Consider the following 25,446-nt stretch of genomic DNA (forward strand, 5'->3'; position numbering starts at 1 on the left):
TTCAGTCGTTGTGGGTCTGTGAATTACACGAACAAAACGTGGATTAACAGGAGAAAGGGCATTCCATTTTTATTAGTTGAATGTACTCAAGAGTTCACAGAAGAGACATAAAATTCAAACAAATGGTTAGAGCTAGGGGCTAGTATTCTGTTTTTGTTGTTTGTTTTTGTTGTTTGTTTTTGTGGAATTGGAAACTGGACCCAGGGGCACTCTATCTCTGAGCTACACCTCCAGCCCTTTTTATTTTGAAACAAGTTCTCACCAGGTTGCTGGGAGTCTAAATTGCTGAGGCTGGTTTTGAACCTGTGATCCTCCCGTCTCAGCCTCCAAAGTACTGGTATTGCAGGTATGTGCCACCACTGTTTTAACAATAAAAAGGGAGTTTGGGGATGGGGGATGATAAATCCTGGGGAGATGACTAGGGAATATATGGGTGAGACCTTTGCAAAGGGAAACATAGGCCCTTCTTCTGAGGCTGAAAGGCAGAAGGCAGAGCATTGTTCCTGTAAACTGCCAATTCTTGATCCCCCTTTAGCTCAAAATCTTCCTTATGCCAAAGTAGCATATTTTAGGATGGCTTCTTCTGAGCCTCTTCGATGGCCAGGCAAATTCTTCTTCTCTCAGAGCCTCTGCTTTGCCAACTGTAAAGTTGGAGCATAGTCCTTGTTTCAGAGGGTTGTCGTGAGGTTTGCATGAATTTAGTACAATGCCTGATACATAAGAAGAACTCGGTGCACGCTCATTAGTTTCAATTATTCGTGGAGTGTCACTGCTGAAGGGGCCTCAGTGTTGTGGTATAATGCAATTAGCATATAGATTTTTTTTTTACAAAGGCCCCAAAAAGCTGAATTACCAAGTCATGGTCATATTATATTGATTTGTATTACCCTCTTTAGTATAATAATCTATATTCTTTTCCCTTTATATGGGGTATTTCTCCTTTCAACTGGCTCCTAACAAGGACTGCTGATATTGAGGGTTGGTTGGGAACAGTTCTTGAGAGCAAGTGACTAATCGCTATTCCAGAAATACTGTCGACGGTCAGGCCTTTGAGTCCTGGCACAGCCACATGTTGGAAGAGCGGCTTGGCCGAGGCTTGTTGGTGCAACAGGACAAAGATAGCAATGGATTATAACATGCACAGCAAATCTCCACCCTCTTTATATGATTGTAAATAAACGATTGAATAAATGTCTAAACGAGGGAGAAGAGATAGCGCTTTCCAACAGGAGAATTCCAATTAATAAATACAGAATCCAGCATGGGGGTGTATATCTGTCATCCCAGTAATTGGGGGGGTGAGACAGGTGTGTGCCACTGCACCCAGCTTTCGTAACTTTTATTCTAAGTCTGAAATTATTTCTAAATGAAAAGCTAAGAAAGAAGGAGAGAAAGAAATGTGGCCTTTGGCAAATTTTCTCTCTTTGAACTTTAGTTTCCTTGGGTCAGTCAGCTTGCTGTCACTGCGACAACATACCCAAGATAACCAACTTATTAGGCAGAAAGGTTCATTTTGGCTCATGGTGCCAGTCCATGGTTGCTCAGCCCTGTTGCCTTGGGGCATGAGGTGGCACAGAGCACACATAGCAAGAGCGCCTGGTGGAGAAGCTGCTCACCTCATGTCAGCCAGGAAGCAGAAGAAAGAGAGAGGAGGAACCAGGGTTCTCATATCCCCTTTAAGGGCGCCTCTCCTCAATTACATAACTTCCTCCAAGTAGGCTCCACTTCTTAAAGGTTCCACCATCTCCAAATAGCACCCCGGGATGGGGAAACCAACCCTTCGACACATGGGGCCTTGGGGGACACTATGTAGGGCAGAGTTGTCATCACAGTCTACCTTACGGTGTCACCAGGAGAAAGCAGAACAGCACACAGTAGCACTGCGAATGTATCCATCTGTCCTGTTAGTGATGGCACTCAACTGTCTTGGGTTGTCGACACTTCAGAAGGGTTCCACCCAAATGAAAACCATGTGAATGCCAACAACTTCCAGCCATGTGGTGGGACCTTGTCTCAGGCAATAATGCCAGCTTTGTGGCTGGATGGCCGTTGTCAAGGAGATGGTTTCAGCCCAAACAGCTGGCGGCGGTGACGCTGCCTCTAGGCTTGGCAGAAAGAAAAGCCACAGTGAGACGGACAGGGCAAAGGCCTCTGTCCCTGGTCATGGAATGACAACTGTATCAGGAAAAACAACTTTCCACATAGCCTCTCCTTTGTGCAATGGGTTCTATTTTCAGTTGCCCAGTTCACAAGGGTGTTTAGCACATTATTTGGGAATATGATCTTGTTGGATAGGGCAATGGATTAATTCAAATGAAATTTTTACAAGTTTTTTCTTCTTTATAGTTGCCTGAGCATTTAATTGTATAAAGCAGCCACATGAGCTTGACAGTGTCTGCTCCATCTTTTTCGTGGGAAAAACAAGAGGATAGCAAGGGGAAAAGAACCCAGGTCACAGGAGAATTTGGAGTCAAAATCTAGGAATCCTGACTTCCAGGTTTTCATTTATACTACCCACACTACTCACTTCCCTCTCATTCCGAAGCTCCTGAAGGAACAGAGCTCAGTGACTATATCACTTAAATATTGTGTTGTCTGGATCTACACTTCATGTAAATTTTATTTTTGTGGCACTGGAAATTGAACTCAGAGGAATTAAACTTCTGAGCTACACCTCCAGCCAGGTTTTTTTTTTTTTTAATTTTGAAACAGGTCTTGCCAAGTTGTTAATAGCCTAAGTTGCTGAGGTTGGCCTTGAACCTGTGATCCTTCTGCTTCTTCCCCTCTAGTACTTAGATTACAAGCATGTACTCCCATGCCTGGTTTAGACCTCATATCTTAACATATATATATATGTTACATATATATGTTACATATATATATAGTTACATATATATATGTTATATATATGTTATATATATATGTACATATATATATGTTACATATATATATAGGTTAAGATATGTGTATATAATATATATATAATATATAATATATATTATATAATATATAATAATATAATATAATAAAATAATAATATAACATAATAAAATAATAACATAATATATTATTATAATAAATTATAATAAATTATAATATAATTATATATAAATTATATAATATAATATAATAAATATAATCATAAAATAATAATATAATATAATATATATAATATATGTAAGATATGTGTGTATATATAGGTTAAGATAGGTTAAGATATATGTATATTTAAGATATATATATTTAAGATATATATTATATATATAATATATATATATATTTAAATTTTGAAACAGGGTCTCACTAAGTTGCTGAGGCTGGCTTTGAACATGTGATTCTATTGTCTCAGGCTCCCAAGTACTGGGATTACAGGCATGCAGCACCAAGCGTGGCTTCTATCTTTGAACTGATTGAGAGTAGAAGGGGTCAGCCAAGGATCCCAGTGCTGGTGGCAGAGCCCGGTGGGAATCCTGACCCGCCAGCTTCCTGGCTTTGCAACCTGCTCATCTCGAGGGTCGAATGGGGCACTGGCAAGCGCTCTCAGTTCCAGGGTTTCAGGGACTGCCCAGCTCTGAGAGCCAAGCCCACTGTCTCTTCCAGGTTGTTATTGCTGATTTTGGGGTTGGGCGAAGATTGGGGAAGGAAACAGTAGATTTGGTAGACATCTCTAAAGCTGTGTGTGTGACTGGGTGGTGGGGGATGAACATGGTAATATATGAAATTACTATATGCAGAATTCCTAAAGGTATCTCAGGTCATTCTTGCAAAAACCTTGCAGGATTCATATGTGTCCCAGATTGACTGAGTTATTCATTTATTTAATGTGTATTTTAAACACCTGCTACAGACCTAGTGCTAGATAGAAGACACAGTGGTGAACAATTTAGAACATGCTCCCTGCCCTCCCTGAGCTCCCACTCTAGTGCAAGAGGGTGGAATTAAAAAACCACAGAAATATATAATTGCAAAATGTGGTAAGTACCGGTTGCTATGAATACAAGAAAGGAAATAAATTTAGAGCATTAGGGAAGGCTTCTTTTGGAAAGAAACTACTTAATTGAAGAATGTGGAAACTGGGGCTGAGGGGATCGCTCCTGATTCCAGGGGAGTCACCACCTACCTGCCCACTCATAAAGTTACTTCCATCCAGGATTCTCCACCGCCTGCAGAGGAAGGAGCGACAGCGAGTTCAAGAGGGAAGGTTGAATTTGCCCCAAGCTCTGCTCCAGGGATCAAGGTGTTGATGACTGCCGTGTGTTTTAAGAAGGACAACCAGGGTTTTAGGGAGCCTAGATCTAGTTGAGGGTGTGTGCGTCTGAGTCCAGCTTACTTACTGTGTTATGAGTTTAGACCAGTCATTTCCCCTGTCTGGGCCTCAGTTTACTGATTGCAGGTGTATTTGAATCCTAAAAGTAACAAAGCATCCCCAAGTGAGCGCCTGCCTAGGGTGCAGGAGTGGCCGACCTCTTGGCTCAGAAGGATGAGATGCTTTAATTAAGTATGCCAAGTGCTGCTCGCTTTAGAATTCTCCGGGTAGAATTTTTCTAAAGCGAGGCAGCATCTGATTATCCGAATTTCAACTCTAGGTGGAAGCCTTTTGGCTGTACATACTCCAAAGTTTGGGGGTAATTATTCTAGAAAAGCAAACATTAGGAACTGAGTTGCCCGGAGGAGGAGCTATATTCCGATCTCCCGCTTAAATTAACGATCTTGGACCAGCTTTTGCCCTCAACAAAGATGGCGCCCGCGCGGCCTCGGCCCGAGTGCCCTGACAAAACATGGCAGCTAGGCTCGCTCTGTCCTTGGACCTGCGCGGCCCCAGCGCGGAGGCGCTGCCCTTAGTTAAGATGGCGCCCGTCCAGACTCGGCCTGCCCGGTCTCGGGCGCCCGGGGTCAGCTTCACCGCGCGCCGCGCTGGCCCCGCCCCGGCGCCGTAGGACACAGCGCCAGGAAAGATGGCGGCGGCTGCGGTTTGAATTCCAGCGGCGCCGCCGAGTCCGAACCCGAGCGGGTTGGAGGGGGCGGGACCTGGGCAGCCCGGAGCCCGCGACGGCCACCGACGCCCATGCCACCGGCGCCTTCGTGTCCACGATGGACTCGGTGTTGGAAGAGGACGTCACCCTCCCCGGGACGCTGAGCGGCTGCAGGTGCGGCGGGGCCGGCTTCCCGCCTTGGGGCTCCCTGACCCTTGGATGGGCGGTGGGGAGGGTCTCCCTGGGCGCACTGCTGCTGATCCTGAGTGGGCTCCGGGCCCCCGATCTGCTCATTTCTTGATGTCCTTTGAAGAGGGTGTGATGGACGGGCAAGGGGCTTTCCGACAGAGGGGCGCAAGAAGGATCTCCTGCATGCCATGGTGGGAGTGGTTGGGGGACGGGACCTTGGGGGCCCTTGATTCACTCGGCTTGGGGGTTCGCCTTCATCATGTCTGGGCTTTGTGGTGGGGTCACTTGTGGCCACCCAGGGCAGAGGGAGTAGAGCGCAGAGATTCAGAGTCGTGGCAGGAGAGGGTCAGACTTGGAATCACGTCCAGCCCAGTAAACTTGACCAGATGTGCGGCTTGTTAAGGTGGAGCTGCCGTGGTGGCGCACCGATCCCAGGACTTGGGAGGCTGAGACCGGAGGGTTCCTTCGGGTCAGCCTCAGCTACTTCGTGAGGCCCTTGCAACTCAGTGAGACCCTGTTTTAAAAGTAAAGAATGAAAGATAGGGCTGGGGGTGTAGCTCAGAGGTAGAATGCATGGGTTCAATCCCTAGCACCTAAAAAAAAAAAGTGACTTGGTCTTCTTTCTCATCCATAAAATGGGCCAGTGGTAACAGTCACTCAGTACGATCATGTGACCATTGGAAGAAGTAAACTCCCCAGAAAGTTGCCTGGCAAATGTAATACCTGGCACAAAATGGGGGCTGAAAAAACGATTCTGTGTTGCCAAAATAATAATAATAATAATAATAATAATAATAATAATAATAATTATTATTATTATTATTATTGTTTTATTTTTTGTGGTACTGGGCATGGAACCCAGGGGCATTCTACCTCTGAGCTGCATTCCCAGCCCTATTTTTTATTCTTTATTTTGAAACAGGGTCTCACTGAGTTCCAGAGGGCTGATTTTACCACTGGGATGACAAGCGTGTGCCACCCCCCCAGTTGTCATTTTTATTATTACTACTACAGGTTGAGTGATTGGCACCAGAAATATTTATTTTTGAGGTCAGTTATTTTTACTTTTAGAATATTTGCATATATACAATGGAATATCTTAGAGATGGGACCCACGTGTAAACATGAAATTTATTTATGTTTCACATACACCTTATTCTGAAGGTAACTTTATAGAGTATTTCGTATGTGCCTTTTTTTTTTTTGGTACTGAAGATAAAACTCAGGGACATTCTACCTCTGAGTTACACCCTCAGCCCTATTTAATTTAATTTCACTTATATTTTTGTTATACTGGGTATTGAACTCAGGGACATTTTACCTCTGAGCTATACCCCCAGCCCTATTTTAGTTTTTCAGGGTCTCATTAAATTGCTGAGAGTTTCACTAAGTTGCTTTTGCTGACCTCAAACTTGTGATAACTTTTTAGTCTCCCAAGAACTGAGATTGAGTGTGCCATGATGCCCATTTGTGCTGTCCTTTTTTTTTTTTTTTTTTTTTAATGGTACTGGGGATTGAACCCAGGGCATTCTACCTCCAAGCTACACCCTCAACCCTATTTTATTTTTTATTTTGAAATGGTGTCACTAGTTGCTGAGGGCCTCGCTAAGTTGCTGAGGCTGGCCTTGAAACTGTGATCCTCTTCTCTTAGCCTCCTAAGTATTGAGATTATAGGCATGTGCCACCACACGTCTGGCTTCTCTTTTCCTTCTTTCTTTCCTTCCTTCCTTCTTTCTTTCTTTCTTTCTTTCTTTCTTTCTTTCTTTCTTTCTTTCTTTCTTTCTTTCGGCATTGGGGATGGAACCCAGGGGCATTTTACCTCTTAGCTACACCCCCAGCCCTATTATTTATTCTTTATTTTGAAACAGGGTCTTGCCAGGCGTGGTGGCCCGCGCTTAGGAGACGGAGACAGGAGGATCGCGCAGGTTTGAAGCCAGCCTTGCTGGCTTAAGAGACCCTTTTTCCAAATAAAATATAAAATAGGTCTGGGAGTGTAGCCTGGAGGTAGAAGAGTTCCATCCCCAATACCACCAAAAAAGAAAGAAAGAAAGAAAGAAAGAAAGAAAGAGAGAGAGAAAGAAAGAAAGAAAGAAAGAAAGAAAGAAAGAAAGAAAGAAAGAAAGAAAGAAACAGGGTCTCACTAAGTTGCGGAGGGCCTAAGTAGCCGAGGCGGGCTGTGAACTAGCGGTCATCTTGTCTCAGCCTCCCAAGTACTGGGATGACAAGTGTGCACCACTCGGCTGCTTTCTGCTTTCAGTGCTTCTTATTGCCATTTGATAAAGGCTGTTATGACTCTGAGCTGGCTCTTTTATCCAGATCATCAGCTGGCCAAATACTTGTGAGCTTTGGGATCTAGCGTGGTTCGATCCTGGTTCTTCTCCTTAACAACACGCAGACCCTGGGCCAGCCGCTCATCTTCTGTGAGCCACAGTTTCCCCCATCTGTAAAATGGGTTGCTTCAAAGGCCAGGTTGGCATAAGAATTAAAATGCCTCTAATAGGGTGTAGCCCAGTGTCTGGCCCCGAATAGCTGCTCAGCAGGTTTGCAGCCGTTTCCCACTCCCTCCACTCCCTCTGCAGGACCTTGGGGGTGCGTGTACCTGCAACTGCCATCACCCTCTGGGCTCACTGCCGCCCTCATGGTGAATGAAGTTCTCTACGGCTTCCAAGGCTCCTCATGACCTGGCCCCCACTGCTTCTCTGTCCGGTCTCCCTAGTTGCCAACCCTGTCTCCTCCCTGGGCCCTGCCCTCTCTGCCAGGCTACCAAGCTCGTAGCCATGGATGAGCCTGCCCTGTCGGTTCCTACCCCAGGCTCCTGCACCTGCTGCTCCTGCCACTCGGTGGCCCTGCTGTCTCCCTTTGTCTTGGCCGGGCCGTTCCTTTTCAGGTCTCAATTTTAGGTGATGCTCCCCGTCCTCCCGGGGCCCTCTGTGCTGCTCGGGCTCCCCTAGTCCCAGCCCCTGTCCTAGCCTCGTGGACCATGCTGAATTTGACTGACCAGCACTGTCCAGCTGAGGTATGATATAAGATGTATACATAATTAAAAAATTTCTAGTAGCCACATTAAGAAAAGTGAACAGAAACGAGTGAGTTTTTTTTTTTTCTTTTTTTCATTTTTTTGTGGTGCTGGGGCTCAAACCCAGGGCTTCATGCATGCTTGGCAAGTGCTCTAGCACTGAGCTATCTCCTCAGCCAAAATGGGAATTTAGTAATGTATTTTACTTAGCCTAATATTTCCATATATATATATATATATATATCTGTAGTTGTAGGAAAACTCACCCTTGAACTACTTTACATTCATTTTATTATTTTATTTTATTTTTTGCAGGGCTGGGGATGGAACCCAGGGGCATTCAACCTCCGAGCTACAGCCCCTGCCCCATTTTTATTCTTTATTTTTTGAAACAGGGTCTCACTAAGTTACGGAGGGCCTCACTATGTAGCTGAGGCTGTCCGCGAACCGTGATCCTCTGGTCTCAGCCTCTCGAATGCTGGGATTACAAGTGTGCACCACCACACCCGGTTTACTTTCATTTTAAATCTTTTTTTTATTTTTTTATTTTGTAGCACTGGGGATTGAACCTCTGAGCAACACCCCCAGCCCTATTTTTATTCTTTTTTTAAAAATAGGGTCTCACTAAGTTGTGGAAGGCCTCATTAAGTAGCTGAGGCTGGCTGCAAACCTGTGATCCTCTTGACTCAGTCTTCCAGTATTGGGATTATAAGTGTGCACCGCCATCCCCAGCTTTTCATTTTATTAAATCTTTGAAGCCGGGCATGGTGGCGCACGCTTGTAATTCCAGCATTCAGGAGGCTGAGATCGGAGGATCGCGGTTTGCGGCCAGCCTCAACTACTTAGTGAGGCCCTCCGCAACTTAGTGAGACCATGTTTCAAAATAAAGAGTAAAAAATAGTGCAGGGGGTGTAGCTCAGAGGTCGAATGCTCCTGGGTTCCATCCCCAGACCCACAAAAAACCAAACCAAAAAAACAAAACCAAAAAACAGCCTTTGACATCTGGCATGAATTTTACACTTAAAGTACTTCTCAGCTTGGACGAGGCACATTTCCAGAGTGCTTACTGCGTCCCTCTGGCTCGTGTATTGGACACTGCAGGCGTTGACTGTAACTTACCTGTGACCCATATTAGCCGGGGACCCATTTGTGAGCAGGAATGGCATTTTCAGCTTTATGACCCTAATTCCTTACCTGGGATCTGGCATATAATAGGGACTCAGTGACTTTGTTGTTAAATAATGGAATAAACAATGGCCCTTTGAGGTGATGATATTATACCCTAATTACAGATTGGATGACTAAGGCTCAGAGAGGTGAAGAATTTTCTGGAATCACAAGTACATGGTCGGGGTTGGGAGGACTACACGGTCAAGTTAGGACTTAAGTATAAGCTTGCTTACTGACTCCAAAGCTGTCTTGTCTTCCAGCCAGTTTTCTGAATCATTTTGGAGTGAGAGTGTTCAGGAGGATTTTTAGAGCTCCGGCACCGAACTGGTTCTTATAGGATGTCAGAAATATCCTTAGGAGACAGGGTCTCCATTGGGTGATCACAGTGTAGGACGCTAATCCCTGGAATGAACTCACACCTTTTTATTCTAATATGCTACTTTCTACCTACCCTTCAATACAAAAATAATTTCCAACACTCAGTTTTATTTTTTATTTTTTATTCATTTTTTTGCAGTACTGGGAATGGAACCCAGGGACATTCTACCTCTGAGCTACACCCCCAGCCCTATTTTTTATTCTTTATTTTGAGACAGTGTCTCACTGAGTTGCAGAGGGCCTCACTAAGTAGCTGAGGCTGTCCGCGAACCATGATCCTCCTGTCTCAGACTCCTAAATGCTGGGATTACCAGTGTGCCCCAGCACCCCCGGCCAACACTCAGTTTTAAAGACTACGTTGGAGTCCAGTTTGTCCTTACACTTCCGTTGGATTAGGTCAGTATACATCTTTCCTTCCAAATTGTATCACCGGTGGGTGCTTCAGACAGCTCTAGCCCAGTAAGATTTAGGCCCAGGTTCTAGCCCCAGGGACCTTGCCCACGCCAAGGCCTGTTATTAAGCCCTGCCTGGCGGTGTGGAAACCTGTGCTTGCTGGTCAGGAGGACTGGGTCTAAATCCTGGTTTAGCCAGTTACTAGGTGTGTTGCTTGGTGGTAAGACCCTTAACCTTTGTGAGCCTCTGGTTCCTTTTGATGGCAAGATGCATTTTTGTCACCGGTGTACGGTGAGAGCGTGTATTACGTGCCTGGCACCTGCTGGGGACAGTGCAGTGCTAGCTGGTTTTCTCATGCTGATGTTTTCTGGACCTGCCTTCTGGACCACGACCTCTGTGCCACATCCCTGGGCCCGTCCGTCTCTGTGCAAACCCAAGAGCTGGCCTTGACCTGGCCGTGGTGTCCGGAGCCCAAAGTCCGAGCCCAGTGTTACTGATCTTCGGCCCACGGTCATTACGTGCTTGCTGCCTGGGTAGGAGCAGACCAGAAAGAAATGTTTTGTTGTAAGCGGTTGTACCTCGGGCAGAGTATCTTCTTGGGCTCTAGAGGGAGGTCAGGAAGGAGAGGGTGGGTGTGTCTGGAGAGGGCTCGATGGTGGTAGGAGGTCTGCCTTGGCTCAGGGGTTCCTGGGCGGCGAGGTTGGAGAGACATTGGTTCCTTCCCCACTGGATCGTTAGCGCCAGAACCATGTCTGACGCATGCGCAGTAGACGCTCAGCGCACATTTGTCTAATGAGTCAATTTTGTTTACGTCTCTGAACAGATGAAGGCCATTTACTACAGGCCCCATATTTAGTCATGAAAAGCTGCTTCGTGATCACTATGAAAAAGTGCAGTGCCCTCTGGTAGTCTTCTGGAACATGACATGGCATTATGTATTAAAATATGCCTTTTTTTTTTTTTTTAAGTACTGGGGATGGAACCCAGGGGCATTCTACCTCCAAGCTATACCCCCAGCCTTTTCTATTTTCTATTTTGAAACAGGATCTTGCTAAGTTGCTAAGGGTCTCATGAAGTTGCTGAGGCTGGCTTTGAATCGTGATCCTCCTGTTTTGGCCTCCCAAGTATTGGGATTACAGGCATGTATTCCCATGCCTGACTCTGTGTATTTTTATTTTATTTTATTTTTTCAGTACTGGGGATGGAACCCAGGGGCATTTGGCCTCCGAGCTACACCCCCAGCCCTATTTTTTATTCTTTATTTGGAAACAGGGTCTCGCTGAGTTGCAGAGGGCCTAAGTAGCTGAGGCTGTCCACGAACCGCGATCCTCCGGTCTCAGCCTCCCAAGTGCTGGGATTACAAGCGTGCACCACCATGCCCGGCATGTATTTTTAAAAATCAACTTTAAAGCCGGGCATGGTGGCGCACACTTGTAATCCCAGCACTTGGGAGGCTGAGACAGGAGGATCGCACAGGTTCAAAGCCAGCCTCAGCTACTTAGTGAGGCTCTCAGCAACTTAGTGAGACCCTGTTTCCAAATAAAATATAATATAGGTCTGGGAGTATAGCCCGGAGATAGAAAAGCCCCTGGGTTCCATCTCCAGTTACGACCACCAAAAAAAAAAAAAAACAAAAAAAAAAACAAAAAAAAAACAAAAAAAAAAACCAACCCAGAAACAAAAAATCCCCCCAATTTTATTGATATAATTTACATGCCACCAAGTTCACCCATTTAAATTATACTATTCGGTAGTTGTTGGTATACAGTTACACAACTATCACTATAATCTAACTTCAGAACATTTTCATTATCCAAAAAAGAAACTCTGTCCATTAGCAGTTACTCCTGCTGCTCCCTCCTAGCCCTTCACAGCCACAGTCTGCTTTTGATCTGTATAGATTTCTCTCTTCTGGGCATTTTCTGTAAGTGGTGTCTTTCAATATGTGATCTTTACGGCTGGGGATGTAGGTGAGGGGTAGAGCGCTTGCCCAGCATGCACGAGGCCCTGGGTTCCATCCCCAGCATGGCCCCTACCCCTCCAAAAAACATTAAAAGTGCTCCTTCCTGCGGCTCGCCAGTGTCTAGCCTGTGTCAGTACCTCATTTCTCTTTGTGGCCAAGTAATATTCCACGTGTACCCACAGGCCACACTTTGTTTATTCAGTCGTGGTAGACGTCTGGGTTGCTATTTTGTCTATTACGAGTAACCTTGTTAAAATTATTTATTTGTATACAAGTATTTGTTCTTGTTTTTTGCAGTGCTAGGGATCAAACCTAGGGCCTGGTGCATGCCAGGCGAGTGCTGTAACCACTGAGCTACATCCCAGCCCTTTTTATTTTTATTTTGAGACAGGGTCTCACTAAATTGTCCAGGCTGGCCTCCAACGTGTAATCCTCCCGCTGCAGCTTCCGAGTTGCTGGGATCACAGGTGTGCGCCGCTGCACCCAGCTGCATGCGTGAGTGTTTGGGTGGACGTCTGTCTTCACTTCTCTTGGGTGGGATTGCTGGGTTGTCTGACAACTCTGTGTTCAGCATTTTGAGAAAGCACCTAGCTGTTCTAAGGTGGCAAAACCATTTGTCTTTCCCACCATCAGCGTTTAAAGATTCTAGTTTTTTTCACATTCTCTCTAGTACTTGTTATGGTCCTTTTTGGTGGTGCTGAGGATTGCACGCGGGGGTATTCTACCTCCAAGCTACACCCCCAGCTCTTTCTATTTTTTATTCTTGAAACAGTGTCTCACTAGGTTGCTGAGAGTATCCTAAGTTGCTGAGGCTGGTCTTGAACCTGTGATCCTCCTGTCTCAGCCTCCCAAGTCCTGGGGTTACAGGGGTGCAACATCCTGCCTGGCTTCTGTCTTTTTGAAAATAGTCATCTATTTAATAAACAGTATCTCATTGTGGAATTGCTTGTTTCTGTAATGACCAATCCTGGTAAATCTTTTCATGTGGTTATTAGCTCTTTGTGTATTTTCTTTGGTGAAATGTCTATTTGAATCCTTTATCCAGCTTATAAATGAATATTTTTTAACCCAGAAACTCAACGTCTTGTTATGTATCCTAGAGACATTCTCATCCATGTGCACAGAACGGCCTGCATAAAGGTATAAATATAGCATTGTTTGCAAAAGAAAAAACGGAAACCAATTGAATTTCTGTCAGTAGAGGATTAGTAAATATGCCTCTTTTCGAAAGCCTCTTTCAGACTGCTTGTGCCCCTTTGGAAGCTAATGAAATTTAATAGAGTAGGTTGAAACTATACTTTAACAAAGTAGAATGGGAGAGAAACTTTCAAGAATTAAATTCTTTTATGGATCATGATCAGTAAAGTTTGAAAAAAACACCGCTTAGAGTGCTTTGCAGGAGTTAAAAACATTGAAGCAGACACAGTAGTACTGTCATCAGAACATCTTTAAGACATTTTTAGTAGAGGAAAATGTTACAGAATAATATATACAGTTTGGTTGCATTTGTTTTATATTTAAGCCAGAAATAAAATTGTGTCTTTCTGTATAAATACACAGAAAAAGGTCTAGAAGGATACATGTCTTTCTCTCTCTCTCTCTCTTTCTCTCTCTCTCTTCTCTCTTCTCTCTTCTCTCTCTTCTCTCTCTCTCCTCTCTCGGATTAAACCTAGGCCAAGTTCTACCTCCATTCCTATTTTACTTTTAATTTGAAACAGTTTCCCTAAGTTGCTGAGGCTGGCCTCCAGCCTATCATCATCCCGTCTCAGCCTCCCCGGTGCTGGGATTACAGGTGTGCGCCACCATGCCCAGCAGATAAGTCTTTCTGATGTCAGTGTTTACCTCGTAGAAAGAACCTGAGAAATGGTCAAGGAGAACTTTAGGTTTAGCTGTAGTTTTAGTATTTATGTATTTTTCCTCTAAGAATGGATAACACAGAATGAAAAAGGGTTGTTAAAAGCAGACAGAAGCGCACCCACTTGCTGGTGTGGTGTTTTCCGAGTATGGCGTCCACCTCCACCCCCGGCTCTCCTAGTACTGTGAGTGAAACAGCCCTTGTTGGGTCTCAGTCAAAGGATGGTTACCGCGGGCAAGCAGACGGAACCGCTCCTGTGACGGCAGGACCAGGGTGCGACTCGGCGAGGGCCATGTGCCCACCCAACAAGTAGTGGGCAGAGTGTGGGCGGCCTGTGCTGTGCTCACTGGCCCTCGCCCTCCACGGCAGGAGGGCGTCGGGGGCAGAATGCGGGCCTTGAGGGCGGGCCAGCTTGGGTTTCCCAGCTTGCCTTCGCTTTCTCATTCTAAATAAAATGACAGCATTAAATAAACAAAGCCGCCTTTTAAGCTGGGCTGCGGTAGGACTGAGGAGGCCGCTGTCCAGTGCGGAACAGGCACCTGGATGGTTTGTGTGCCCTGACGGGTCATTTCTCACGACTGTTTTATTTATTTATTTATTTATTTATTTATTTATTTATTTATTTATTTATTTATTTATTGGTGGTACTGGGGATGGAACCCAGAGGCCTTCTACCTCCCGGCTACACTCCCAGACCTATTTTATACTTTATTTGGAAACAGGGTCTCAGCTGAGGCTGGCTTCGAACCTGCGCGATCCTCCTGTCTCAGCCTGCCAAGCGCGGGGATTACAAGAGCATGCCACCACGCCTGGCTACAACTGCTTTATTTTGCTTGTGAGGAGACTGGCATCCCCCCTGTGCGGTGTTCCTGCCGGAGCGTCGGGTAGCACTGACACAGGGGCCTGGGTGGGCTTTGGCTACTAACCCTTCGCTATTTTGAGGAAGTTCCTACCTCTTTCTGAGCCTCATTCTTCTCATCGTTCAATGACGAGGTCATGGCTAGGCGCCCCCCCTTGGCGTGTGTGGTCTGGTTATTGAACCCAGAGGCATTTTACCACTCAGCTATATCCCTAGCTATATTTTTTTTATATTTTATTTTGAAATCAGGGTCTGGCTAGGTCGCTGCGGCTGGCCTTGGACCTGGGAGCCTCCTGTCTCAGCCTCTCAGGTGTTGGGATTCCCAGTGTGTACCACCAAACTGGCCTTAACCTTCTTCTGATGACATTGTTTTTATTTCTAGTGACTCTCCATGAGACCCCCACCTTAACTCAAAGGCTAAGAGTGAGTGATGAGCGTGGGAAGAGGGGCCCCGGGGCTGCCCCCAGCTCTTGGGGGGGCGCAGATGACAGACACATAGCATTTTAAGGTGGACAGGTAAAGCCCTGGTAGGAATTTGACAATCGATGTTTGCCTGCTGGACGCTAAGCCCAGCAGCTTTGGCTGTCAGGTGGTGAGCAGGTGTATTTGACCGTGACTTTGGGTAGTTAATGGACCTTTCAGCCACCAGGAGTTAATGTAATGACCCTGGCAGGGGCAGCCCCAGATGGAGAGTGTAGGACCAGACGCTAGGCTGAGCCTGACTCGTAAGTAACCTGGTCTGTGACCTGGGCCCTCTGGGCTACTATGTGCGAAAGGTGGTGGTTGAACTTGATTTTAATTTTTACAACTCAGTTTAGAAAATGGACTTTAACTGGGCGTGGTGGTGCACACTTGTAGTCCCCGTGCTTGGGAGGCTGAGACGGGAGGATCGCACAGGTTTGAAGCCAGCCTCAGCTACTTAGTGAGGCTCTCAGCAACTTAGTGAGACCCTGTTTCCAAATAAAATATAAAATACATCTGGGAGTGTAGCCTGAAGATAGAAAGCCTCTGGATTCCACCCCACAGTACCACCAAAAAAAAAAAAAAATGGACTTTATCCTTTTAATGGTGGCTATTGGAATAAATTGAAAACTAGTAGAACTAGAGAAAAATAAAAAGGAGGAAAACATCTCTTATTTGTCTACAAATGAATTTCTTCCCAGTGCATTTTTTGTCTTGTCATGTATTTATAGCCCCCTATAATATAAATGATTTGGGGTAAAATTAGTGTATATGTATATATTTTTTTTGCGATTGAGAACAAACTTCTTTTTTGTGGTATTGGGGATTGAATCCAGGAGTATTTTATCTCTGAACTATATCCCCAGCCCTATTTTATTTTTATTTATTTTGTGGCACAGGATTGAAACCAGGAACATTCTGTCTCTGAGCCATACCTCCAGACCTATTTTATTTTCTTATTTTGAAACAAGGTCTCACTAGGCTGATGAGAGTCTCACTACTTGCTGAGGCTGTCCTTGAACCTGCAGTCCACCGGGTGTGGTGGCGCACGCTTGTAATCCCCGCGCTTGGGAGGCTGAGACAGGAGGATCGCACAGGTTCAAAGCCAGCCTCAGCTACTGAGTGAGGCTCTCAGCAACTTAGTGAGACCCTGTTTCCAAATAAAGTATAAAATAGGTCTGGGAGTATAGTCTTGAGGTAGAAAGCCTCTGGGTTCCACCCCAGTACCACCAAAATAAAATAAAATAATCAAACCTGCAATCCTCCTGTCTTAGCCTCTCAAGTACTGGGATTACAAGTGTGCCCCACCATGCCTGGCCCTATTTTATTTTTTATTTGGAAACAGGGTCTCACTAAGTTGTGGAGAGCCTTACTTGTCCCCACCCTACTTTATTTTTTTATTTTTTTGTTTTTTTCTTTTTCTTTTTCTTTCTTTTTTTTTTTTTGGTGGTACTGAGGTTCCTGGAAACCCTTCTACCTCGGGCCTACACTCCCAGACCTATTTTTTATGCTTTTTTACTTGGAAACAGGGTCTCTTAAGCCAGCACGACTGGCTTCGAACCTGCGCGATCCTCCTGTCTCTGCCTCCCAAGCGCGGGGATTACAAGTGTGCGCCACCACGCCCGGCTATTTTTTATTTTGAAACAGGGTCTTGCTAAGTTGCTGAGGCTGGCCTCAAACCTGCAATTCACCTGTATTAGCCTCCCAAGTTTTGGGATTACACACATGTACCACCATACCCAGCTCTTTTTTACGACACATTTTATGCAGTGATTTTCCTGAGGCAGGATTTCTTGGTCTTTTCAATATTTCATTGGTCCTGAACTTGAAGGTATAGTCCAGCTCTGGATTTGGGCGATCAGGCAGAATTGTCGGGGAAGCATAATGTGTTTGGATGTAGAGGCGGAAAAGAACAAGCTGCCTCGAAGTCGCGCAGAGCCGTCAACTCCTCGTGCGCAGGTCGGGACAGGGCAGCGTGGCTGGGGTTAGACAAAATCGCCTGCTTCTGGACCTGGTTCTCCGTTTCGCCGCCATGTGATGCTGCCTGGGAAACTGAAATTGTCTGGGCCTCCGAGTCTTCTTTTGAAAAATGCATGAACCCTCAGGGAATTTGGCAGTTCTAACAGTATTTTACAAATTGTAAAGCACTATGTGTTTCAGGATGACAGTGATGTTTTTCTTGCATCTGCAGGAACCCACAACATGCCAGGTGTCTCGCTGGACACTTCGTATCTTGTTCGATTGCCGATTACCCTGAAGCGGTTGCTGTTCTCTTTTACTGAAGGGAGTGAGGCTTGGGGAGGACATCAGAGCTCAGAACAGAATCGGGGTAGTGTCTGTTGTGTAGACTCGTACCTCCTATTATGGTTTAGTTTTCTGTGAAAGCCCCCAGATCCTCACTGAACCCATTTATATAATACAACCAGTACAACTCCTTGGATCAGTAGATTCTGCATTTTTGATTGACTTTCTTTTTTTTTCTTCTTTTTTTGGGTGATAATGTGGGACCAGACCTGGGGTCTTTGCATATGCTAGACAGGCACTCTACCACGGAGCTACGTCCCCAGCTCTGGTTGACATTCTTAGAACATCTGAGGTGGTACCCGATATCCAGAGATTTAACTTTGGTGTGATGACATATTACCACTAGTAATGGCAGTGATGACGATGACAAAAATAGTAGGTCCTATTCATTTAGCACTCACTATGTGTCAAGTGTTAATTACCTGTAACTGATTTAATCTGTAGGTAGGATGTGGTATTCCTATTATTTTTTTGTTGTACTAGGTGTTAAACTCAGTGGTATTTTGCCTCTGAGCTACACTCCCAGCCCTACTTTATTTTGAAACAGGGTCTCGCTAAGTTGCTGAGGCGGATCTAGAACCTGTGATCCTCCTATGTCAGCCTCCCAGGTATTGGTATTACAGGTGTGCACCACCATGCCTGGTAGTATTTTCATTATTAACATAATTATTAGTAATTAAGCTAGGTGTGGTGGTGCACGTTTGTAATCCCAGTGCTTGGGAGGATGAGACAGGAGGATCTCAAGTTTGAAGCCAGCCACAGCAACTTAGTGAGGCCCTCTGCAACTTAGTGAGACCTGTTTCCAAATAAGAAATAAAATTGGGGTGGGGGTATAATTTGAAGCTAGAATGCCTCTGGGTCAAATCTCCAGTACCAAAAAAAACTGGTAATTATCAATAATTGAATCATTAGCGGTTTTTACAGTTATTCCCACATTTACCTGTAGAAGTTCACATAAGTAGCCTGTCCTCGGCACAGTGCCTCTGCACCGGAACTTAGTTGGCAATGGAACATTGACTGCACGAACGAGTGACCTGCTAAAGGCCACGTAGCGCCGAGCGTCAGAGTGGAACTCGGTTCTAAAGATGGACGCAGCCCCAAAGCCCTAAGCCCTGTGCCTCACACCCCCAGGTGTGGCTGTCACACCCGCCAGGCAGCGCTCCCAGTCCCTGCTGCTCCACGCTGCTCACCTCTCACCCGCCTCTTCTCTCCTAGTGGCCTTGTCCCCACTTTGCCAGATGAGCTGGACGGCGTCAGAACCACCGCTGGCTTGGAAAATGGAGGTAAGTACACAGAGCCTGGCGTTCCCTTGAGTAAGAAAGGGGTGTAGACGCTAGACCATGAGCCCTGAGGCCTGGGACTAGCTTCCATCCCTGGGGCTCAGAGCCCGCATGGCCGGGCGCATGGTGGGGGCGCAGTGTTTTACGCATGTACGTGGCCCGCTGCCTCCCTCCAGACACAGGCTAAAGAATTAATGGTCTCAGTTTCCATTTCATGAGTTTTATTTCCTGGTACCCAGCCTGCAGGGATTCAGCCGGTGTGTGCTTGAACTGAGCAGCCACCTGGAGGCCGGACCCCGAATTGGCCACCAGACCCAGGGAGCTGGCGTCTGGACTCCGTGTGCTGAGGCCTTCCTGGCAGGCTGTTAAATTCCATTGCCGGCTGCGGCCAGCATTCCTCCAGGGGCCTGCCCTTTGCACAATAGCTGGTTAGCCCACAGGAGACGTCGCTGGGTAAATAAGTAGTATGTGGTGTTTAAGCTGGGTCATGAGGAAGCTTTGCAGTTTGGGTCTTGCTGAGCATTCTTCAGAGTTTTCATTTCTGAAAAGAGTGAAGGCTTTCCTAAGTAAGGTCTGTGTGGGTCGTGCTAATAGTCTGCCTTGTTGAAATAGCTTCGAGATATTTTGACGTGTGTGTGTGTGTGTGTGTGTGTGTGTGTGTAGTACTGAACCCAGGGGCATTCTACCTCTGAGCTGTATCACCAGACTGATTCTATTTTTATTTAGACACAGGGTCTCAGGAAGTTGTGGAGGGCCTCACTAATTTGCTGAGGCTGATTGCAAACCTGGGATTCTCCTCTCTCAGCTTCCCAAGTACCAGGATGACAGGCGAGCACCACTGCACCTGGTCCTTTTTCCCCCTCTTCTCCAAAGTGATGATATATATTCAAAAAGATGCTTTTAGAGCAGACAGGATAATAGTCACAAGGTTTATTTTTGATGAATTTTGCAACTTATAGGCCGTCCTCAGGTTTTCCTTTTGGAACCTGTTAATGTTAAAGACCCCCCCACCCCACCCCAAATAAACCTGGTTTCCATTCTTCCTACCCGCAGGCGTTAGAAGCTGGAAACTGTTCTACTTAGCCCTTAGTCCAGCGGTGGTATTCGCCTCTTTCACGCCAGCTTCTGGGCTTTGCCCGGGGATTCAGCCTTGAACACGGTTATCCTCAAGCCGGGAACACAGACAGACAGACAGATGTTATGATAAATCTTATGATCAGTGTCAGGAGTGAAGAGGTGTGAGGTGCCGGGAGAGGGAGAGAGAGGTTGGTTCACCCCGGGATGGGCAGGCGACAGCTCCCTGGAACCTGTCATTGGAGCTGAGCCTTGGAGAAGGAGTGGGCCCTGGGTAGGGAAGAAGGAGGGACCAGCGTCCTTGACACAGGCAACAGCAAGCTTATTGGAGGAGCAGGAAACGAGGAAAGTCTGTCTCAGCCTTCTCCTGGCCTCCTGCTGGGTGGGCTCCAGACACCGCCCATTCCCACCCAGAGGTGGGGCCTCTGCCTTGCTGCTTCTCCTCTCATCTGCCTGCTGCTTCTCCAGGGCTTTGCTGAGAGCCTGCCACTTCTTTGGCTCTCCTGGGGCCTGCTTAGTTGTGCTTTCCTCTGTGAACGTTATATATTTCTCCTCATTGCATTTATTCCTTTTACAGTATCCAGAATCAAAGCAGTTCTCCCTCACTTACACCATCCGGGTCCAGAGCGCCAGGACCTGGGGCCTGCCTTATCACCCTAAGGTCTCCTTGTCTCTCTCCCAAGCCCCTCGCTGTCTGTTCTCAACAAGGCAGCCAGAGGGAGCCTGCAGCAGCCTGAGCCTGCTCTCCGACTCCCTGGTTCAGAAGCCTCCAGTGGCAGCACAGCCCTTAGGAGAGCCAGCGAGGCCAGTGCCGCCCGACCCCAGAGCCGCTCAGCTCCTCTTCTGCTGTTGCCTTTGCTTATGGAGCCGGGGCCGTGGCCTCTGACCGTCCCTCAGGCCCGGGCATGCTCCCAGCGCAGGCTTCTCCCTGCACATGGAGTGATGGAGTGCGCTTCCCGCAGGGGCCTGGCCCAGGTGTGGCCGCCCGGCGAGGCCGTCCTCGGCCTCCTCTGCCGGTTGCAGACCCCTCCCCACCTTAGCGTATCGTGTGCTGGCCTAATTCTTTTGTCTGCCACCCGTCCGCTCTATTTGCTCCCCAATGCAGCCGCATCCAGAAGGCTGCGAGCAGAAAGTTGGCTCTCAGTGCATCATCCATTCACACACATTTATTCAACACCTACATGAATGGAGGGCATTCATCCATTGACACACATTTATTCAACACCTACAGAGCACGGTGCCCCCCCCCCCAACGTGGGGACCTCCTGGTGCAGGATCTGCGCCTGCGCCTCCCTCACCTTTGTTTCCCCAGGGTGGTGCTTGGAGGAGAGCAGGCGTGCCCCAAATGTTTGTTGAATTAAAGAAGCCGTGGATGGCAGAACCCGGGCACTCTGAGCAGGGTCCACATGTCCGCCCATTGCCTGCTTTTGGAAGTGAACTTTTATTGGCACTCGGTCAACTTGGCGTATGGGTAGGCTGTGGCTGTTTTTGCACCGCAGCTGAGGAGTCGAGTAGCTGCGACAGATTTTATGCTTTGTGTGTGGCCTGCCAAGCCTAAAATAGTCATTGTGTAAGAAAGTTTGCCGTGCCCTGCTGTCGAGTCAGCTCCGCTCTGTTTCAGCGGCTGGCTGCCGAGGGTGTAAGAGCCCGTGTCGGGACAGTGGGCTCCACCACGTGCCCAGTGCATTTTCTGGGCTCATCCTCCGACACACACGTGGTTACACCGGGGCTGGTTCAAGCACTCTATAAATATTTGAAATGAAGTGGCTTAGCTTTCCCTGGAGTCAGTCAGTAAATCGCCATGGTGGCGAGCTGTAACGGCCACTCCGTTCCTCCTCCCTGGACTCTAGGCTGACGTTCACGTGCCTGTGACACTTTCTCGTGTCTGTTTTGCCTTTCTGCAGTGCTCTCAAATGTGCCAGAAGGAAAGGTGTCTCCCACCAGAGTACGGAACATGAAGGATTTTGAAAATGTAAGTGGAAATACTGCATAATTGTCTCTAGCAAACCGTGTCTGCTGCCGCTGTCCAGCCGGTCCCCGGAGAGCTGCGTTTCTTGAGAACGGTCTGAGCTGAGCGATGCTGGAGGCAGGAGGAATGCCGGGGCCGGCGCTCGCCCTGTGGGGCCACCCCAGGCATGCGCAGCCGGCTTTCTACACCAAAGACACTTGCGGGTTCTGACAGCATCGGCAATGCTCAGCTTTGGGTATTCCATGTATTTCTGATGTCCTGAAGATGAGGATATCACCATAGTGCACAGTTGAAGGGAGCTAACAATTGTCAAGGGCCTTACAATAATCTAAGATACCATATCTATGTCCTTGGTTAGTCCTTGCTGCGACTCTTAAGGTATTCTCTTTCATCTCCTAGATTAGGAGACACTCACTTGTGGTCATATAATTCATAAGCGGACAGAGCTGGATTTGAATCCAGGGTTTTGATGATTCTGAAGCCATGATCTCTCACCTCACTGTTTCCCCTTGCCTTGTGTCACTTTGTTGCCGTTGAACGTGAGCAACCTGAGCACACGGTACCGGGTGCGGCTGTCTGAGAACAGGTTACTCGGTGAGAGATCCGGCGCGGATGCCTAACGTCCTCATGCACGGTGTCTTCCGCTTGTTAGTGGAGGGGGTTTGTTGTCAGGTACCAGGAAAATAAGGTTCTTTTCCCAATTCCAATTCTCTTTAACAAGTTACCTGCTCAACGCTCTCATTTATCATGGGAAGAATTAGACCCTTCTTCATTTGTAACCAAATGAAATCCATACTCTGCAAGACACAGGAGATATTTATCAGAGAGAAGACGGAGGACACAGAGAGAAGGACGCTCCACAATTATGTTTCTCTCTCCCCAGTTGTCTTTGCAGAACAGAGTGGTGCTGTCTCTGGATTTAATTTAGAATACTCATTACTGCTAATAGCTATCTGCAAACCACCAGTGACCAATTGAAGAAATGACTTGTCAGATCTCTAATGGAAACAAGTAATTTCTGAGCTCTGAGTTGTTATAATTTCAGCTGTACAACACTATCTATGCTGTGGGGTCTTGGGCCTCAAACGAATGAGATTTGATTATTCCACATCGTGTATAATTAAAATATGCTCTACTTTTAAATGGTTGTTCCTGTTTCATCATAAGAGTAATAATGGCTACCGTTTTTGGAGTTCTTGCTCTGAGTTGGTCATTTTAAGTGTTAAGCCCTTTATATACATTACTATTAAAGCAGCTTTGCAAGATAGAAGTATTTGTTTTTGAAGGGCACACTTTTAAATTTTATTTCTAGATAGGAAAACTTAATGGTAGACTTTGGGTTGCACATTTTGTTGTCTGCCTGGTAAACTGGTAGGAATCCCGAACTCAACACTCTTTATTATGTAGGAGAAACAGGTCTAAGGATGTGGAGTGGCAGAGCTGTTCTTGGAGACCGTCCATGGCGCCCAGGTTCTGACCACACCTTCTGGAGCCAGACTGCCTGTGTGTCCCCTTCTGCTCGGGAAACCTGGGCTCATCACTTAATCTTTCTGTATTTTTCTCACCTTTAAAATGGGCTTGATAATAGTCCCTACTTCCTGGAGCTTAGGAGGATAAATAAGTAAAGCATATGTTTCTAGCATTGTGTACATTCTATGTGTTAGCTGTTTCTCCTCCTCCTCATTATTATTATATTTTTTTATTGTCATTTTTCTCTACTTTGCCATGTGGCCGTTCTTGATGGCCTAAGTCCTGTTTTTGTTGAAGGTGAGGGAGTGCCTTCTATGCCAATATGTTTTAGGATTTATGTTTTTTCTTTATGACTGTGGTCCTTTGGCTGCTGTTAGGTTTTTATGGCATTAATATTTTTTATTGTAGCATTTTCAAGAGCAAATTCTGCAGCTGAAATAGAAATGACCACAATGTTCTCAGTGTCTCCTCTTCAGGTCTTTATAGGTCACTGAAATTTTTCATTTGGCCTCAGCTTCGTTTAGTAGCTCCGGCCGTAGATCTCTGTGTGGCAGTGGTCTGAACTTTCTGTGGGATGCTTATAGGAAATGCTCTTGGCATCTGAAGCTAATTTTAGAGTCAGTGTGCATTAAAGATGGGCCCAGAATAATTTTGATTTGAAGGGAAAATTCATGATTCCTCTTATTGTAGTCCCAGATGACTGATTACCTGAAGATTAGCAACTGCGTTTAGCTAGGATCCAGCCAGACATAGGCCCCTTGTGGTTTGGTGTAGAGTTCATCATTCAGGAAACCTTTGCACTCATTTGCCCGTGTGCCAGGATCAAGACAAGTAAGTGTCCCTGAGCTGAGGCTCACAGTCTAACTGGGGACAGGACAACAGCGCAGGGACAGGTGAGGTGGGGCTGCGGAGGAGCTCCCAGGAGTGGCTGCTGCTGTCTGAGTTGGGGCAGCACTTACGAGCGGGGGTGGGCGGGTGGAGGGCGGGAGCGCATCGGCACAGGGGCTCACCTGCAGCTTTGAGAGCATGACAGGCGGGGCTCAGGGAACCCGGGAGGCTGAGTGAGGGTCACATCCTGCAGGTCCTCGAGTGTTACCCTGCTGTGTTTGATTTTTGTCTTGAAGACCAAAGGGGACCAGCGATGGATTTTAATCTGGGAGGGAAGTAATGAGACTTGTGCTTTCCAGAGATCACCCAGATGGCGACTGAGCAGCAGAATTTGGAGGGAGCAAGGCTGGTGGCCAGGTGATGGGGAAGAAGGCTGCTGTGGGGTATGGACCTGAGTCCAGGGATGTGTAGAATAGGGTCAGGCCTGTGGGCAGGGGACCTCAGGTGTTGTGCCCCCCAGCCCTTTGACACATGGGGCTGAGAGCCCTGGACGGGCATTAAATATTCAGCCTTCAAACCCAGGCCTCAGGCACAAGAAATCCTTTCTGCTGTGTTCTCAGCTCCACAAGCATAGACATGTGGGGACCCTGCTCCTTCCTCTGGATCTTCAGCCTGGTAACCCACCCTTAGCGCTCTCATTAGTGGAGGATGCTTTCCGCCGTGTGGAAGGCCTGCACAGGACACTGTAGGACACTGATAATTCAGTTCAGGATTTGGTGGGAACCTGTCTTTTTGGTCCTTTCTAGATGGTAAATTGCTCCAGGGAGCTCCCTGGGTTGGAAGAGGCCTGGCGCAGGCAGTGTTTTGTGAAGGCTTGTGCTTATCTGCTTTGACTCATTCTAGATACTCTCTAACTTTTAAAAACACATTTTTGGGGTGCATGAGAAAGACCCAGAATCTGGTGTGATGTATCCAGTTCAGGTAGCTAGCTCTCTATCAGTCTTAGAAGAGCTGTTGGTAGGGGGATGTAATGGATAGTTTTCCAGCTCCATTAGTACTGATGGAAGGCATTATTTAGTGACTATGTAATATTTCATAAAGACTTGTATGAAATAGACTGAATCATGCTTTAAATAATTGCCTAGTGTGAGACATTTCAAGTTCTCACTATTATAAACAAAATTGTGCTAAGTCTCTTTGTGCATATATCTTTTTACAGTTACGTGATTCTTTTTTGTTGTTTTTAGGGTAAATTCCTGAAAA

At 46.6% G+C, this 25,446-nt stretch overlaps 1 protein-coding gene across 1 annotated transcript in view; it reads left to right on the forward strand.

The window, feature by feature from the left end:
- Positions 1 to 5,091: 5,091 nt before the first annotated feature.
- CDK5RAP2 (CDK5 regulatory subunit associated protein 2) overlaps positions 5,092 to 25,446 on the forward strand; it is a gene marked incomplete at both ends in the record, with an annotated part of 199,131 nt that continues 178,776 nt past the window's right edge. Inside the window, 3 exons of the mRNA XM_080708903.1 lie at positions 5,092 to 5,147; positions 18,778 to 18,845; positions 21,821 to 21,888. Coding sequence (XP_080565029.1) covers positions 5,092 to 5,147; positions 18,778 to 18,845; positions 21,821 to 21,888 — 192 coding nt within the window. The remainder of the gene's footprint in view (positions 5,148 to 18,777; positions 18,846 to 21,820; positions 21,889 to 25,446) is intronic.

Source organism: Muscardinus avellanarius (genome assembly GCF_963383645.1).
Source record: "Muscardinus avellanarius genome assembly, chromosome: 13".
NCBI classification, from domain to species: domain Eukaryota; kingdom Metazoa; phylum Chordata; class Mammalia; order Rodentia; family Gliridae; genus Muscardinus; species Muscardinus avellanarius.